This window comes from Entelurus aequoreus, linkage group LG01 (genome assembly GCF_033978785.1).
Source record: "Entelurus aequoreus isolate RoL-2023_Sb linkage group LG01, RoL_Eaeq_v1.1, whole genome shotgun sequence".
In the NCBI taxonomy this organism is placed as follows: Eukaryota; Metazoa; Chordata; class Actinopteri; order Syngnathiformes; family Syngnathidae; genus Entelurus; species Entelurus aequoreus.
The window spans coordinates 66,492,317-66,511,856 of NC_084731.1; the positions used below are offsets into that span (position 1 = coordinate 66,492,317).

At 40.9% G+C, this 19,540-nt stretch overlaps 1 protein-coding gene across 1 annotated transcript in view; it reads right to left on the reverse strand.

Annotated features, from left to right (window-relative positions):
- Window positions 1–19,540, reverse strand: part of dnajc11b (DnaJ (Hsp40) homolog, subfamily C, member 11b) — a 75,737-nt gene that overhangs the window by 46,468 nt on the left and 9,729 nt on the right. Inside the window, exons 3-9 of the mRNA XM_062056598.1 lie at window positions 12,082–12,155; window positions 11,914–12,015; window positions 11,709–11,837; window positions 6,554–6,676; window positions 6,416–6,489; window positions 6,162–6,351; window positions 5,535–5,620 (exon numbers count right to left, since the gene is read on the reverse strand). Coding sequence (XP_061912582.1) covers window positions 5,535–5,620; window positions 6,162–6,351; window positions 6,416–6,489; window positions 6,554–6,676; window positions 11,709–11,837; window positions 11,914–12,015; window positions 12,082–12,155 — 778 coding nt within the window. The remainder of the gene's footprint in view (window positions 1–5,534; window positions 5,621–6,161; window positions 6,352–6,415; window positions 6,490–6,553; window positions 6,677–11,708; window positions 11,838–11,913; window positions 12,016–12,081; window positions 12,156–19,540) is intronic.

Genomic DNA, 19,540 nt, shown 5'->3' on the forward strand with positions numbered 1-19,540 from the left:
CTTCGCCAGGCTGGAAAGCATTAACCGTGTATTTACAGGTCCATGGTTTAATAGTATTGTTGATTTTCTGTCTATCCTTCCAGTCAGGGGCTTATTTCTTTTGTTTCTATATGCAGTTAAGCCCGATGCTATCACGTTAGCTCCGTAGCTAAAGTGTTTCGCCGATGTATTGTCGTGGAGATAAAAGTCACTGTGAATGTCCATTTCGCGTTCTCGACTCTCATTTTTAAGAGGATATAGTATCCGAGGTGGTTTAAAATACAAATCCATGATCCACAATAGAAAAAGGAGAGCGTGTGGAATCCAATGAGCCAGCTTGTACCTAAGTTACGGTCAGAGCGAAAAAAGATGCGTCCTGCACTGCACTCTAGTCCTTCACTCTCACGTACCTCATCCACGAATCTTTCATCCTGGCTCAAATTAATGGGGTAATTGTCGCTTTCTCGGTCCGAATCGCTCTCGCTGCATTGAAAACAATAGGGAAATGTGAGGAGCCTTTCAACCTTTGACGTCACGCTACTTCCGGTACAGGCAAGGCTTTTTTTATCAGCGACCAAAAGTTGCGAACTTTATCGTCGATGTTCTCTAATAAATCCTTTCAGCAAAAATATGGCAATATTGCAAAATGATCAAGTATTACACATAGAATGGATCTGCTATCCCCGTTTAAATAAAAAAAATTTCATTTCAGTAGGCCTTTAAACCACACTAAACAACAACGACAAACACATGTTGGAAGAGTATTTGCACCGCAACACAACATAAACACTACAGAGAAAATTCCCAGAATTCCCTGCAGCACCAACTCTTTCGGGACGCTACAATTAGGGTTGTCCCGATCCGATATTTGGATCGGATCGGCCGCCGATATTTGCCAAAAAATGCGTATCGGCAAGGCATGGGAAAATGACGATCCAGATCCAGTTTATAAAAAATTCCAATCCGTGTTTTCCAACGCACCGATTTAAATAATACATTCCACTTTTCTGCTGCTCCCTAATTACCGTTCCGCATTTTCCAGCACACCTTCAACACATCCACAGGTCTGTGTCCTAACCGTTAAGACGGCCATGTGAATTAAAAGTTACCGGTAAAAATGTCAGCTGTGTGGGATTATTTTACCGTACAAAATAAAAAAGATGACGAGGTGGAGTGCAAAACATGCCACAATAAAGTCAAGCGTGGTGGTAAAGTTGTAAGACATTTGAATACAACAAATCTGATCAAGCATTTAGCGAAATACCACCGTAAAGAATATGAAGAATTTCTAAAGAAAACTGACGAAAAGAAAAAGAAAGGTCCTACCCAACTAACTCTGACAGAAACGTTGGCGAAGCGTGACATACTGCCACTGAACAGTGCTAAAGCCCAGTGGATAACTAGAGTCATTGCCGAGGAAATAAATCTGGATGATGAGCCGTTATCTCTCGTGAGTAAAGTGGGCTTTCGACGCACCATCCAACACCTTGAACCACGGTACAACATGCCCAGCCGTCATTACATCCTTGAGAAAACAATCCCCAGATTCACAAAGATGTTAGAGATTACATTGCCAAACAAGTAGAGAGTGCAAATGCTCTTAGTTTCACAACCGATATATGGAGCTGTGATCACCGTCCTTTATCACCTCCTGGTACCCTAGCACCTCCAAAACCCTCAAATCTAAACTCCAAACATCCCAGAACAAGCTAGTCAGGTTACTTCTAGACCTCCACCCCAGATCCCACCTAACTCCTACCCACTTCTCCAAAGTGGGCTGGCTCAAGGTGGAGGACAGAGTTAAACAACTTGCACTGAGCCTAGTCTATAAAATCCACTGCACCTCCCTGATACCGAAGTACATGTCAAACTACTTCCTTAACGTAAATGACTGCCATAACCACAACACCAGGGGGAGCTCCACTAACCACGTTAAACCCAGATTCTGAACTAACAAAGGTCTTAACTCATTCTCTTTCTATGCCACATCAATATGGAATGCGCTCCCAACAGGTATAAAAGAAAGGGCATCTCTATCCTCCTTTAAAACCGCAATAAAAGTTCACCTCCAGGCAGCTACAACCCTAAACTAACACCCTCCCCGGATTGCTAATAATCAAATGTAAACAATCAAATGCAGATACTTTTTCTTATGCCTTCTGTTCTCTCTCTATCTCTCTCTCTCTCTCTCTCTCTCTCTCTCTCTCTCTCTATGTCCACTACTTGCTGTCCATATCCTACCCCCCCCCTGATTGTAAATAATGTAAATAATTCAATGTGATTATCTTGTGTGATGACTGTATTATGATGATAGTATATATCTGATAGTATATATCTGTATCATGAATCAATTTAAGTGGACCCCGACTTAAACGAGTTGAAAAACTTATTCGGGTGTTACCATTTAGTGGTCAATTGTACGGAATATGTACTTCACTGTGCAACCTACTAATAAAAGTCTCAATCAATCAATCAATCAATCATTATTAAGTTTAACTGCACACTGGCTTGGGCCGGACTTCAACCCAAAGAGAGCTGTTTTACATACGCGTGAGTTTAGAGGCTCACACACAGCGAATGCCATCACAGACGCAATTGAACATATGCTACGCGCTTGAAAGTTTGACAAAAAGAAGGTCCATGTAATTTTAAGAGATAACGCGGCCAATATGAAAAAGGCAATGGATCAGCTTGGCGTGCGCAGCCTGGGATGTTTTGCGCAAACCTTACAGCTCATTGTCCAACACGGTCTATTGGCACAGCGAGCTGTAAGCAAAGCCATCGCCAACGGGAGAAAAATAGTGACCCACTTCAAGTACTCGCCCATGGCCTACTCAAAACTCGAGGATATTGAGGAAGAGTTGAATGTTGAACCGAAGCGTTTGCAACAGGATGTCAAGACCAGATGGAGCAGTACGAAGATGATGATCGACAGCCTAGTGCATTGTAAGCGGGCATTGCAGGCCTATGCATCGGATAGCGACAGCAATCTGCCAGCCACAATAACAGGCAACCAATGGTCGCTGCTAGAGAAAACTGCAACAATTCTTAAACCCTTCCAAGAGCTGACAGCCGAGGTTAGTGCAGCCTCCGCCACAGCAGCCGATGTTATCCCATCTGTCCGTGTCCTGACACGCTTTCTAGACAGTGAGAGCAAAGAACACAGAGGGATTCAAACCATGAAGGCCACCTTACTCGATGCGGTGCACACACGTTTTGACCATGTGGAAACGGAACCCCTCTATGCCGTGGCAACAATGCTAGATCCACGCTACAAAGACAAGTAAGTGCTTTATAATTATTTGAGCATGTTATAAGCTTCAGTACTATATTGAAAATATTTTACTCTACAGCTGGCATTTATTTCTTTGTCAGTATTTCAGTAGCCTAATGTTTCATAGATATAAGGTGATGGGAATGTATTATTATTGTTATTATTATTATAATATTATTATTGTTATTCTTCTGTCTATCTTCCCTCTCCCCAGCCACTTCGTCCAGCTCTTCCCGGGGGATCCCGAGGCGCTCCCAGGCCAGCCGGGAGACAAAGTCTTCCCAACGTGTCCTGGGTCTTCCCCGCGGCCTCCTACCGGTTGGACGTGCCCTAAACACCTCCCTAGGGAGGCGTTCGGGTGGCATCCTGACCAGATGCCCGAACCACCTCATCTGGCTCCTCTCGATGTGGAGGAGCAGCGGCTTTACTTTGAGCCCCTCCCGGATGGCAGAGCTTCTCACCCTATCTCTAAGGGAGAGCCCCGCCACCCGGCGGAGGAAACTCATTTCGGCCGCTTATACCCGTGATCTTGTCCTTTCGGTCATAACCCAAAGCTCATGACCATAGGTGAGGATGGGAACGTAGATCGACCGGTATATTGAGAGCTTTACCTTCCGGCTCAGCTCCTTCTTCACCACAACGGATCGATACAGCGTCCGCATTACTGAAGAGGCCGCACCGATCCGCCTGTCGATCTCACGATCCACTCTTCCCTCACTCGTGAACAAGACTCCGAGGTACTTGAACTCCTCCACTTGGGGCAGGGTCTCCTCCGCAACCCGAAGATGGCACTCCACCCTTTTCCGGGCGAGAACCATGGACTCGGACTTGTTTGTGTGTTTTGTTTTTTTTAATAATGTTTACAGCATTATTTGCAATTTATATTGTTCACTTTTTTACTGTTCAATGATGCCATTTCTGTTTGTCATGTATAATTTTGTCTATTTTGTGTTTATCCTTGAATAAACAGGTCAGTTTCTTGTTACCAACCATTGTGTATTATTCAAACTCACCTAATTCAGCTGGCTAGTTGTTATCAAGAGTACTAAAACCCTTTTCAACATGAATCTGACAACTAAGTAGGCTAAAAAATGATAATAAATAAATAACTTTAAACTTTAATACATGCTCGGATAGGCCAGTATCGGCCAGTATCGGTATCGGATCGGAAGTGCAAAAACAACATCGGTATCGGATCGGAAGTTCAAAAACCTGTATCGGGACATCCCTAGCTACAATATAAACAAACGCCATTGGTGGATCCACACCTTTTTTTGATTGATTGATTGAGACTTTTATTAGTAGGTTGCACAGTGAAGTACATATTCCATACAATTGACCACTAAATGGTAACACCCGAATAAGTTTTTCAACTTGTTTAAGTCGGGGTCCACTTAAATTGATTCATGATACAGACCTAACAACCACTGTAATGATACCACGTACAATAGCGTATCTAGTTGATACTACTATGATTACATCAATATTTTTTATCGTCACAAAATCTTCTTTCGTTTTTTTTAACTTATGTTATGTTTATAAACTCAGGAAAAATGTCCCTGGACACATGAGGACTTTGAATATGACCAATGTATGAACCTGTAACTACTTGGTATCGGATTGATACCTAAGTGTGTGGTATCATCCAAAACTAATGTAAAGTATCAAAGAAGAGAAGAATAAGTGATTAGTACATTTTAACAGAAGTGTAGATAGAACATGTTAAAACAGAAAGTAAGCCGATATTAACAGTACATGAACAAGTAGATTAATAATAAATTTTTACAGTTTGTCCCTCATAATGTTGACAGAATGATAAATGACACAAAATGTTACTGCATACGTCAGCAGACTAATTAGGAGTCTGTGTTTGTTTACTTACTACTAAAAGACAAGTTATCTAGTATGTTCACTATTTTATTTAAGGACTAAATTACAATAATAAGCATATATTTAATGTACCCTAAGATTTTTTGTTACAACAAAGACAATAATGCATTTTTTTGTGGTGCCCTTTATTTAGAAAAGTATGGAAATACATTTTGGTTCCGGTACTAAAATATTGGTATGGGGACAACACTAGTACATATAGTTGAGTCCTAATCAAAATGTTCCTAATTGCTTCAACACATGACTAACAGCAATGGATTCAATAAAAAATTAGGAACTCTTAAATACTGACAAATCAATTATTAGGTTGAAACACTTCTGTAGACCAGCGCCACGGACTTCAAGTTTTATTGGACTATTGCTAGGCGATGATGCAGTGAGACGGACTTACTTGACGGAGCCTTTGACTTTAGTCTGGTCGTCATCTTGGAACTTGTACTGGTAGCTCATCATCAGGTAGGAGTGAGGGACGCCCAGCTAGACAGGACATTTACAAATGTGACTTTTACTTACAGTGCAGAGTCTTAGTAACACGCCCACTAAAGGTATTTTATAGATTGGAGTTATGCTATGTTTCAGTCAGTGTTGTGTTGATGTGCACTATTTACCTGCACAGTCTTAGTAACACATCCACTAATGGTCATTTATAGATTGGTGTTGTGGATCTTAGTATTGTGTTGCACTATTTACCTGCACAGTCTTAGTAACAGGCCCACTAATGGTCATTTATAGATTGGTGTTGTGGATCTTAGTATTGTGTTGCACTATTTACCTGCACAGTCTTAGTAACAGGCCCACTAATGGTCATTTATAGATTGGTGTTGTGAATCTTAGTATTGTGTTGCACTACTTACCTGCACAGTCTTAGTAACACACCCACTAATGGTCATTTATAGATTGGTGTTGTGGATCTTAGTATCGTGTTGCACTATTTACCTGCACAGTCTTAGTAACAGGCCCACTAATGGTCATTTATAGATTGGTGTTGTGAATCTTAGTATTGTGTTGCACTACTTACCTGCACAGCCAGAGTGAAGTGGCTGCTCTTGGTGTCCCGCACCACACTTGTAGTCATGGCACTGTTGGGCCCCCAGCGCCACTGAAGATAACCCATGGTGTTCTGGTCCAGGTGGCGTGCTGTCATCAAAGAACAACTGGGGCGTACTCCCCGGGGGGAAAACTGCAGGCCGCACTGTGCTGTCAAGAAACTGAGCAGAGGAAGAAGAGAGATATAACGTTTTGTCCTCTAGATCCTCGCCTGTGGGGCCATACCATCGCTGAGTGACATTACGAAACACCTTCAGCCCAATAAGAGGCCCCAGGATGTCTCCGGCCCCCAACTCCACCTGCATACAAGAACGAGTGCTTGCAGAGAGACAGATTGTGCCACGATGGCCACATTGTGTGTACCTCTCCCCAGCCTCTGGCAGACGTAACCCTGCGCACAGTCATGTTGATGTTGCCCCCACCATTGCCGTTATGTGTGGAGAGAGAGCCAGACAGCACTGCCGTGTCCGAGCTGGTCAGAGGAGCCTGGAACAAAAGACAACCGAGCGGATAAAACAGAAAACCAAGTCAGGCCCATTTTTAGTCCACGGGTCATTGTAAGCGGCTCTGGTGACGCGGGGGCGGGGCTTGTGACACGTAGCCCGGCGCATGTTGCGTAATTCAATCACATGGACAGCATGAGAGGGTTAGGTGATGACATTTTCCATACTTTGAGACACAAAGATCACCAAAAATGATTCCCGGGTGCGGCCACCGCTGCTGCCCACTGATCCCCTCACCTCCCAGGGGGTGATCAAGGGTGATGGGTCAAATGCAGAGAAAAACTTTGCCACACCTAGTGTGTGTGTGACAATCATTGGTACTTTAAAGGCCTACAGAATCCCACTACTACCGACCACGCAGTCTGATAGTTTATATATCAATGATGAAATCTTAACATTGCAACACATGCCAATGCGGTTAGCTTACTAAAGTGCAATTTTAAATTTCGCGCGAAATATATTGCTGAAAACGTCTCGGTATGATGACGCCTGCGCGTGACGTCACGGATTGTAGAGGACATTTTGAGACAGCATTGTGGCCAGCTATTAAGTCGTCTGTTTTCATCGCAAAATTACACAGTATTCTGGACATCTGTGTTGGTGAATCTTTTGCAATTTGTTCAATGAACAATGGAGACAGCAAAGAAGAAAGCTGTAGGTGGGAAGCGGTGTATTTCGACCGGCTGCAGCAACACAAACACAGCCGATGTTTCATTGTTTACATTCCCGAAAGATGACAGTCAAGCTTTACCATTGGCCTGTGGAGAACTGGGACAACAGAGACTCCTACCAGAAGGACTTTGAGTTGGATACGCAGACGCGGTAGCGTGAGTATGCAGCTGCGGCTTCCAAACATTTGATCGCTTGCCCGTACGTGCGTGCCGCTATGTGCATGTAACGTACGTAACTTTTGGGACTTTGGGGAAATATATGTGCTGTATGAACTTTGGGGAGGTGAACGGTACTTTGGGCTGTGGGATTGAGTGTTTTGTGCGGGTGTTTGAGTTGTATTGGCGGGTTATATGGACGGAAGGGGGGGTGGGGGGGGGTTTGTTATGCAGGATTAATTTGTGGCATATTAAATACAAGCCTAGTTGTGTTTTGGCTAATAGAGTATATATACAGTATGTCTTGTGTTTATTTACTGTTTTAGTAATTCCCAGCTGAATATCAGGTCCCACCCGCCTCTCACAGCATCTTCCCTATCTAAATCGCTTCCACTGCCCTCTAGTCCTTCACTCTCACTTTCCTCATCCACAAATCTTTCATCCTCGGTCAAATTAAAGGGGAAATCGTTGCTTTCTCGGTCCGAATCGCTCTCGCTGCTGGTGGCCATGATTGTAAACAATGTGCAGATGTGAGGAGCTCCACAACCGGTGACGTCACGCGCATATCGTCTGCTACTTCCGGTACAGGCAAGGCTTTTTTATCAGCGACCAAAAGTTGCGAACTTTATCGTCGATGTTCTCTACTAAATCCTTTCAGCAAAAATATGGCAATATTGCGAAATGATCAAGTATGACACATAGAATGGACCTGCTATCCCCGTTTAAATAAGAAAATCGCATTTCAGTAGGCCTTTAACTTAACAAAGCTAAACTGTCAATGTTTTGTTCAGACGGCGTAGCACAGATTACCGTATTTTTCGGACTATATAGCGCACTAAAAATCCTTTAATTTTCTCAAAAATCGACAGTGCGCCTTATAACCCGGTTGTACGTAATCCTTTTGGTTGTGCTTACCGACCTCAAAGCTATTTTATTTGGTACATGGTGAAATTATAAGTGTGACCAGTAGATGGCAGTCACACAAAAGAGATATGTGTAGACGGCAATATGATGGCAGTAAACAACACCAACATTTTATATGTTCCATTGAAAATAAAGAACATTACACACGGCGCTCAAAAATCTGTCAAAATGTTTTAGTAGGACTTTGGTAACCTATGAAGCCGCACCGCTTGATGGATTGTACTGGGCTTCAACATAGGAGTATTATTATGGTGTGTGTATACGGTAAGACATATACCATCCATCCATTTTCTACCGCTTGTCCCGTTCGGGGTCGCGGGGGATGCTGGAGCCTATCTCAGCTGCATTCGGGCGGTAGGCGGGGTACACCCTGGACAAGTCGCCACCTCATCACAGGCATATTATCTGGCATTTTGTTTCAAAATATTATGCAAAACCAATTTTTCTTACCTTCTGGTACCTGTTGATCTGTATTTGGGATCTGCCTAAGTCCTGAAAATTTGCGCGCGTCCGACTTCGGCAACGCCGAAGTGGATAAGCTTCTTCTTTTTCTCTATCTTCTTGTTATGGGACATTCATCCTCTACTGTTGCCAATTCTAATATAAAGCAGTGTAAAGTTCTTACATCTGCCAGTAAACTCGCCATGAAAGCGCTAAAACATACCGGTGTAGTGAGTTTACATTATTCACCCAAGGAACTTTAGTTATCAGAGAGTTCCGGTCGGACGGTTATTCACGGGACACATTTCGGGTGTTGTTGTTGCACTAGTGAGCCACGGATGAGGAGATGCTGCTCCGTTATTGATTATAGTAAAGTCTGAATGTCATTAAAACAGTTAGCTCCATATTTTGACACTTCTTCCACTCCCATCCTTGCACGCTACACCGCTACAACAAAGATGACGGGGAGAAGACGCTGTCGAATTGGAGGCACGTAAATAAGCGACTGAAGCGACTGTCAGAAAGTGACTTGAAGGTGATCTGTAAAACATTTTGACCAAAGAACCACCATTATATGTTATGTAGACCACAAGGAAGTATTTTACATTTAGAAAAAAATGACCCCTTTAATTCGCCTTATAATCCGGTGTGTCCTATGGTTCGGAAAATACGGTAGTATTAGCATGTTTAAAGAAGCCATATGTGATAATTTCATGTCAAGTCATTAAATGATATGTCAAAAGGCATTATTAAATCATCTTATTTTCCAATACCTCTATAACTGATAACATTAGTTCATATGCTCATTTTAAGATTAGATTTACAGCCCCGAAAACTTGTTATTGTTTTCATTTCGATGCCCCGCCCTCCACCCGTTTGACCAATTAGAAAGTTTGTGAGTGTGTCACATCCAGGTTGCCATCTTGGTCTGGCTACTGCCACTGGTAAAGTTACTAAACATGTCAGACCTAAGTCCATCTAAAAGTTACCATTGTCAACTTATTCATGACAAAGCCAGGAAAAAAAAAACAGGATTTGTATCGGGGATGCCTTTGAAAGATGGAGACCATTGAAGATTTTTTAATCTGACGGCAAACTTGCTCATTTCCTCCTTGATAGGTAAGTCAGGCATTTACCTTTTCTTATGACTTGTAATAAATGGAAATGGACATTTGGTATGTAAACTATATTTTCCAATACAGTCTATGATCTTGTCTAACAAAGATAGTATGTTCTTGCAACCAATGTTAGCATGCTAGCCCGGTCAATGACACATGGACATACATGCTAACGGGGGAAATATATACTAGTTAGCATGTATGTCCATGTGTCATCCAACTGACAGGACAACACATATTTAGTACAAATAAAAGCTATGTGGATATGGGTAGTGTCAGTGCCTATTTACTTCTCAATATGCTGATATGCTGAGGAAATGGGTTCCAACATTAGTCATCATGGCAATGTGAAACGTATGGAGACAGCCAAATCACATGATCAAATAATTCCTCATTGGCGTTTGAATGTTGTGGACTACATGCACCAAGTTATATGGCTTTGATTGATTGATTGAAATTTTTATTAGAAGATTGCACAGTACAGTACATATTCCGTACAATTGACCACTAAATGGTAACACCCGAATACGTTTTTCAACTTGTTTAAGTCGGGGTCCACGTTAATCAATTTATGGTAAATCTGAAAGGTTTGAAACAGTAGCCTATAGGCCTGACCTGGGCAAATTAAGGCCTGTTAAGCTTTTCAATCCGGCCCGCCGGACATTCCCAAATAATTTTTTTAGATCTTTAAGATGGAAAGTGTAGCTGCCATTATGATGTGCAGTGATGTTTTCTAATGACCCTAAATCTTGAACTATACAAAGTATTTCAATGGTTGGAATCCGCAGTTTTGCATGATACACTAGTTACTATTGTCATCTAATTAGTTACTATGGAAATGTAATTAGTTAATATGGTCATCTAAGTCACAGCATCTCAGACGAGGCACCAAGCAGTGTGGGTGGGGAGCGTTTCCACAGAGTGTTTCCAGAACCTGAAATGTGGGTGTCAGGGACAGACGCGGAAGGAGATTTTTACAACAAAGTTCTAAAGCTTAGTGATATATCAGATATATCAGATTGTAGGTGGGGTTTATTTTACCCTTCGCGTTCATTTTGCTTGATTGTAAAATATGTGGATGGAGAGGGGGTGTGACGTTCATATGTTGTCAATATTCAGTGTTTTATCCTTCATAGTTAATATTGTAAATCCCACATTCTTTATTTTCATGTACATTCTGGGTGTCTCATTCAGTAAAAAAAATGTATAATTCCATTCCGTTTTTTAAGGCCGTCTGTCATATCGTTTTTAGCTTTCGTTTTGTATTAGTGTTCCTAGAAATAGATATACCGACCCCCAGACACATTTTTTCTCTAAATTTGGCTCCCAGAGTCAAAATAATTGCCCAGGCCTGCTATAGGCATACCTTGGTAAAATGTCTAACGTTAAATGATAACTGAACTGGCAGGGGTACCTGTAGCTGTTTGTTTCCCCTCACCTGACTCAAGGCTAACTACTGCTTGTAAGTGACACGTTTATGATTAAGTCAATTCTTCATTGCCAGTAACATAATTGAACTTAGTTTATTACGTCTTCCCTTACTTTGGCGTGCAATGCTGCACCTTATTGGACGTGTTAACCTCTTCAGCCGCAACTTTCTTTTGGCAGGTTTTGCCAATAGGTAGTGGAGCTTCTACGGTGAAATCATTGTGAGGTTTTTAATCCTTGTTAGTAGTAGAACTGGTTACGTCCCTGTCTACAGTACCTCTATGGATTGGGAGATGTGCATCTTATTAATCTCAACGTGAGGAAAACCTCCGCCTGGCATCTCCTCAAAGTCCTCATCGTAACGGTCAAAGAGGTCTGTGGCATCCACGCCCACGCTGATGGTGCCCTGTGGGTCATGAAGGAGTAGAAATGACATCATCAGGAGATCATGAAAGCCCAGTTCATCCCCAGGATAATAAAACCTTGGGGTTTGTTCTTTGCTGCAATCTCCTCTCTTCTCTTTCTCGCTGGAGACGTTCATACTCCTCCCGAATTTCTGAAGGGGTTCTTTTTCGTTCCACCACCTGCAGAAAGCATATTGAGGATGATGATGACACTGTGGCAAAACATTTAATCAACAGAGCTCTTACCTCCCAACCTTCCACTTCCAAGCCTTTCTTCCCGAAAAGGTTGTAGATGGTTCGAGCATGAGGGTCACTCAACACTGGGGGAAAGATATTAGTCGCTGTTTATTCTAGGTCCATTCATTTTTCCATCTAACTTAAGGTTTTGTGCTTTATTTGTATATATAGTGCTGGTCAAAAGTTTTACAACACCTCATTTATAGCAATGAGTCCAAACATTTTACTAGTGACACATATGTCTTTATGATTTTATTTTATTTTATTTATTTTTTTTAATTTTTTTTTTATAATGTCCTGCCCAGCTTCTCGGGCAAATCATATAGCAGATGTAGATGCCCATATCGGCAGTTCAGATTTACTTTACAAAAGAGAAGTGTAGGATACTTCTCTTGTTGCCTTACTTGTATTTTGACTTTATTAAATGTTTTTATATTATCATTTGGTGCAGCCGGGCCGGAGCAGGAGGGGGTAGAGAGAGAGAAAAAGGAAGACAGAGGGGGGAATTGTGGGGACAAGAGGGGGATTAGACAGAGAGACAAAAACAACAACAGCAAACACAACAACAACAACAGAGCAACATCAGCAAATACGACATGTACAAACATGATGGTAAAAGTAATAGCAAATAAGCAGTTAGCGAAAATTTTAAAAAAAATACAGAAATGACAATGAGCATTATTACACTAAAAATGGAGCAATATGAATACCAATAGAAATAGTGCTATTGATAATAAACAATACCAGTACTTTACCTTTATTATCAACAATACAATTGTTCAAATGCAACAATACATATACGTAATGATAACTTGAGATATGAAAGAATGCAGAAAAATGGAGGGGAAGAAAGAGAAGCAACCTACATTAACCTTGTAGATTGTTATAGTAACAATAGGTTAAGCTTTTTCAGTGTGCCATGTGTTATACCCAGTTTACCCTAGGGCAACAACGTTAATATATGTTTGATGAAACGTGATTATGTGCATGAGTGTATGTGTGCATATGTACTTGTATATGTACAGTATGTGTATGTGTGCTTGTACAGTGAATGTATATGTACAGTATGTGTATATGTGTGTACAGCGAATGTATATGTACAGTATGTGTATATGTGTGTTTGAACAGTGAATGTATATGTACAGTATGTGTATATGTGTGTTTGTACAGTGAATGTATATGTACAGTATATGTATGTGTGTGTTTGTACAGTGAATGTGTGTGTTTGTACAGTGAATGTGTGTGTAGTATGTGTATGTGTGTGTTTGTACAGTGAGTGTATATGTACAGTATGTGTATATGTGTGTTTGTACAGTGAATGTATATGTACAGTATATGTATGTGTGTGTTTGTACAGTGAATGTGTGTGTTTGTACAGTGAATGTGTGTGTAGTATGTGTATGTGTGTGTTTGTACAGTGAGTGTATATGTACAGTATGTGTATATGTATGTTTTTACAGTGAATGTATATGTACAGTATGTGTATACAGTACGTTTGTATAATGAATGTGCGTGTGGATGTACGAACTTTGAGTGTGTAAATATGTACTGTATTTATTTGTATATGTATGTGGGAGCGTAGGTACCTATGTATTTCTGTATGTATGTGTGTGAGTATATGTGAATTTGCATGTACAATACATTTGACTCCCAGTGTGTGCGGGAGCCAGAGTACGGCCCCAGCCTCCCCGAGAACCCATCCCACAAACAGTAGGTGTGGTGCCCAGGGAACCAGGGGCCACCGCCCCCACGCAGCCAAGCCGGACAGCGACAGGAACCCCAGAGCCTGGCCCACCGTGCCGCCCACAAGGGCCAGCAGCAGGCCGCAGACAGACGCACCCGGCAGAGGACAAGGCACGAGAAAAACAGGGGGCAGCCAGACCCCAAGCCAGCGAGAGACCACACCCCACACGGACAGAAAGGCGGGACGCCCGGCCCGAGGGGCCCGGAGACCCCCCCGCAACCGGACGGGAAGACCGCCCCCGCCCCACCGGCAACAGGGCCCCCACGACCGCCCCACCCCCGGAGAGCGCGGCGAGGCCAGCCCACGGCCACCCCACCCAAGCCGGCCGCCACAGGACCACCCAGCACGGGGCCACAGGAACCACCCACCCCACCCGCAGGGACCCCAACGATGGAGATGGAACAACCAGCAACCGCCCCGCCGAGTCCCCCCCCTGAGGTAGGGGAATAAATAAATAAATAAATAAATACATAATAATAATAATAATATTAATAAAATATATTTTTAAAAAAAAAAAAAAAAAAAAAGGAAAAAAATAAATAAATAATTAAATCTATTTATAAAAAATAAATAAATTAATTAAAAAAAAATTTTTTAAAAAAGAATTAAAAGATCACAGACATGCTGACACACAAGGTCGCTACCCCAACAACTGGCCGACTTGCAGCACCTCGGAATACCCTGCAGCACCAAGCCACCACAGTAGACGCAGGGACCAGACCCAGCAGGCCCCAACCAAGACGGGCACCCGGAAGGGATGGACGGCGGGACCCAGGAGCTCCAGACACGCAGTCCGGATGCAGTAGCCTGAGGCGCCGACCCCCACCCGACAGGCAGGCCCAGAACGTACCCCCAGAAATATACATACATATATATATACATACACATAAACATACAAATGTACACATACACACACATACACATGCATACACATACACATATACATACATACATACATACATACATACATACATACATACATACATACACACACACACATACACATACATATACACAGTTTGTCAGCCCCGACAACCACGCGCGCGCGCTGCCACCAGTCACAACATCAGCCACCCCCCTGCACCAGACCCAGCAGCCACGGGCGCCCACACCACAAACAAACGGCAGCAGAAACAGCAGCCACAACACCCCCAGACAGCCAGCACCACCCAATCAAATCAAAGCGATCAAAAAAAAACCGCGACCGGCAACCACACGCCAACAGGATCACAGATACCAGCCAGCGCCAGCCCGCCAGCAAGCCCAAACGCCAACACGCAAACAAGAGACACCAACACCCCCCCCCCCACCAAAAGACCCCACCACCCCGACCCAAACCCGCACAAACACACCACCGCCCAAACAACCGAGACACAGTATCCAGACCAGACACGGGCGCCGCGCTGCCACCACATCAAGTCGCCAACAGAGACCCCACAGCGCAAGGTCGGGCCACACGGGCACGGACCCCACCCAACAGGAAGCGAGACCCGCGCGACGCCACACACAAATAAATAATAAGATTAAACAAAAATAACAATAATTTAAAAAAATAATAATAATAAAAATGAAATACAAATTAAATTAAAAATAACAAATACAAATAATTAAATAAAATAAAGTAAGTAAATAATAAAAATTATTTAAAAAAATAAAAAATAAAATAAAAAATAAATAAATAAATATATCTTTATGATTTTACAGTACACACCACACTAGGCATTAGGATTAAATCCATCAATAGATAATTATTTCTTTATGATTTTACAGTACACACCACACCATGCTTTGGGATTAAATCCATCAATAAATAAATCAGCATGCTATTGAAGTGTAGAGACTTTCAACTTAATTTCAGAAGCTGTGACAAAAATTCAATTGACCATTTAGGATGAAATCTTTTGTATCCCAAGGCCACTACATTCGTAAACAGATGAGTGCAATTATATTAATAAGACTTTAAAGTGTTTCTATTGATCAAAACCAACTTTTTTTTACTTGTTGGTGGCTGTTTTTGTTGAATTTACAATCCCCATAACTCCTGAAAATGTTCAATCAAACCATGGAGGCATGGTGGAGATATTTATAAAACAATCTTGCCTTCTTCTAAACTTTCTTCCAATGAGACATTAATGACATATTTCAACGTACAGTAGTTACACCAATGCTAGAGGTTTACCCGAAGAGCCATTTTTATTCAGTTGTGCTCCAAAGTTGAGGCCAATAAGTTCCTTTCTTCTTGTTGTGGGGCAGACTGGCTTGTACATGCACATGCATCCCGCGCTGTTACCATTTCTAATACAAAGTAGCGTACACTTCAAACGCATGTCTGTCAGTAGTCTCAATATGGAAGCGCTAAAAACTACAGCATGGCTGACGGGGTGGAGACGAAGGGGCTTGGCCGGGAGAAGGATTTTGGCACGTAAATAAGACCGCCCACAAAACACGGCACATCCTGAATAGACGGTCAGAAAGATGGTCTGTAAAACATCACCTATGCAACATTTTGACCAAAGAACCACCATCACATGTTATGTAGACCACAAAGAAGTATTTTAAATGTAGAAAATAAAATCATTATATAACCATTTTAAGATGCAATTTACGCTGGTAATCCATAACTCATGTATTTTAAATTAGCTATATTCAAAACTTGTATCAAGTATCAATGTCTGGAAAACATTATATATAATACACACATATATATATATACACATACATATATATATATATATATATATATATATATATATATATATATATATATATATATATACATGTATATATATATATATATATATATATATATATATATATATATATATATATATATATATATATATATATATATATATATATATATATATATATATATATATATATATATATATATATATATACATACATACATATATATATATATATATATATATATACATACAAATATATATATATATATATATATATATATATATATATATATATATATATATACAGTCATGGTCAAAAATGTACATACACTTGTAAAGAACATAATGTCATGGCTGTCTTGAGTTTCCAATAATTTCTACAAGTCTTATTTTTTTGTGATAGAGTGATTGGAGCACATACTTGTTGGTCACAAAAAACATTCATGAAGTTTGGTTCTTTTATGAATTTATATTGGGTCTACTGAAAATGTGAGCAAATCTGCTGGGTCAAAAGTATACATACAGCAACATACATGATCAATTTTGGTGATGTAAAAAAGTTACAATCAAATCAAATGAGCTTCATGGCATGGCCTCTTAACTTCATGTGAGTGATTATGATTGACGACACCTGTTGACTTCTCTGAGGGTTCATGTGATGCAGTCATTAGTCTCGGTTACAAACACGACAATGGGAAAGTCAAAGGAACTCAGCACAGATCTGTAAAAACGAATCATTGACTTGAACAAGTCAGGAAAGTCACTTGGAGCCATTTCAAAGCAGCTCAAGGTCCCAAGAGCAACTGTGCAGGCAATTGTTGGTAAGTATAAAGTGCATGGCACAGTTTTGTCACTGCCGCGATCAGGAAGAAAACGCGAGCTATCACCTGCTGCTGAGAGAAAATTGGTCAGGATGATCAAGAGTCAACCGAGAACCACCTAAAAGCAGGTCTGCAATGAATTGGAAGCTGCTGGAACACAGGTGTCAGTGTCCACAGTCAAGCCTGTTTTGCATCGCCATGGAATGAGAGGCTACCATGCAAGAAGGAAGCCCTTGCTCCAGAAGCCACACCTTAAGGCTAGTCTAAAATTTACTGCTGATCACATGGACAAAGATAAGACCTTCTGGAGGAAAGTTCTGTGGTCAGATGATACAAAAATGGAGCTGTTTGGCCACAATACCCAGCAATATGTTTGGAGGAGAAAGGTGAGGCCTTTAATCCCAGGAACACCACTCCTACCGCCAAGCATAGTGGTGGTATTATTATGCTCTGGACCTGTTTTGCTGCCAATGGAACTGGTGCTTTAAATGGGACAATGAAAAAGGAGGGTTACCTCCAAATTCTTCAGGACAAGCAAAAATCATCAGCCCAGAGGTTGGATCTTGGGCGCAATTGGGTGTTCCAACAGGACCATGACCCCAAACACACGTCAAAAGTGGTAAAGGAATGGCTAAATCAGGCTAGAATGAAGGTTTTAGAATGGCCTTCCCAAAATCCTGACTTAAACGTGTCAACAATGCTGAAGAAACAAGTCCATGTCAGAAAACGAAAACATTTAGCTGAACTGCACCAATTTTGTCAAGAGGAGTGGTCAAAAGTTCAAGCCGAAGCTTGCCAGAAGCTTGTGGATGGCTACCAACATCGCCTTATTGCAGTGAAACTTGCCAAGGGACATGTAAGCAAATATTAACATTGCTGTATGTATACTTTTGACCCAGCAGATTTGCTCACATTTTCAGTAGACCCATTATAAATTCATAAAAGAACCAAACTTCATGAATGTTTTTTGTGACCAACAAGTATGTGCTCCAATCACTCTATCACAAAAAAATAAGAGTTGTAGAAATTATTGGAAACTCAAGACAGCCATGACATTATGTTCTTTACAAGTGTATGTAAACTCTTGACCACGACTGTATATATATATATATATATATATATATATATATATATATATATATATATATATATATATATATATATATATATATATATATATATATATATATATATATATATACTGATGCAGTTTTACATTTCTTTTCGTTTCCCTAAATAAGTGTTCATCACTTGCAACTTTAAAAAAAACAGTGCATTTTTATTCAGAAATTCCCATTACATTCATTAAGTTAATGAAATGTGTGCAAAACTGGAACATAAGTGCCCTAAAATAAAGGAGCTGGTCGGATCCTTCGGTGAGTTACACACATTTTACAACGGTCTGCATTACTTTATTTACAATAAATATAGCAATTATCAACGTTTACTAACCGATTTTTATAAGCGTCCATATCTAAATTGCAATGCATCTAAAAAGTTCCCCTACCTCTACTGTATATACCATATAAACATATATACACTATATGTTTACGCTATATATATATACATACACACATATGGTATATATATATACACGTATACGCTATATGTGTGTATACGTGTGTGTGTGTGTGTGTGTGTGTATATATAGACACACACACACACTTTTTTTTTCTTTCTATCCCCTACTGTTCTGTTTAATAATTAATATTCAAAGTTTATTAAAGTCAAATACAAATAAGGCAACAAGAGACGTATCTCACACTTCTCTTTTGCAAAGTAATTATGCATAGTAGATATGATCATCTACATCTACAAAATGTACAGGGGAGATCTAAAGAATATCAAACAGAGACAGACGAGGTTAAATTGATCCATAGGAGCACGTCCAATGGACAAGAGATTTGATTAAGCTGCCGCCATTGTCGCAGCCAAACTTGTTTATATTTCAACTACGGAGTCACTTTTTATACCGCTGAAGAATTTCAGAAGGCAAATTCTGTTAAGGCTCATTGTCCTGCAGTCAAATTGCACGTAATCTACAGCTTTCATCTCGTATGTGTTGGAGATGAACTCAGGGCGCCCAGCCTCATTTCATCAGCAGCTTTCCCCCCAAAAGTATCACTTTTAAGTACTTTAAACACTGTGCTACTGCTCCGTAAATAATACTCATTCATTTCCGTGCTTACCCAAGACTAAACGTAAACATGCTT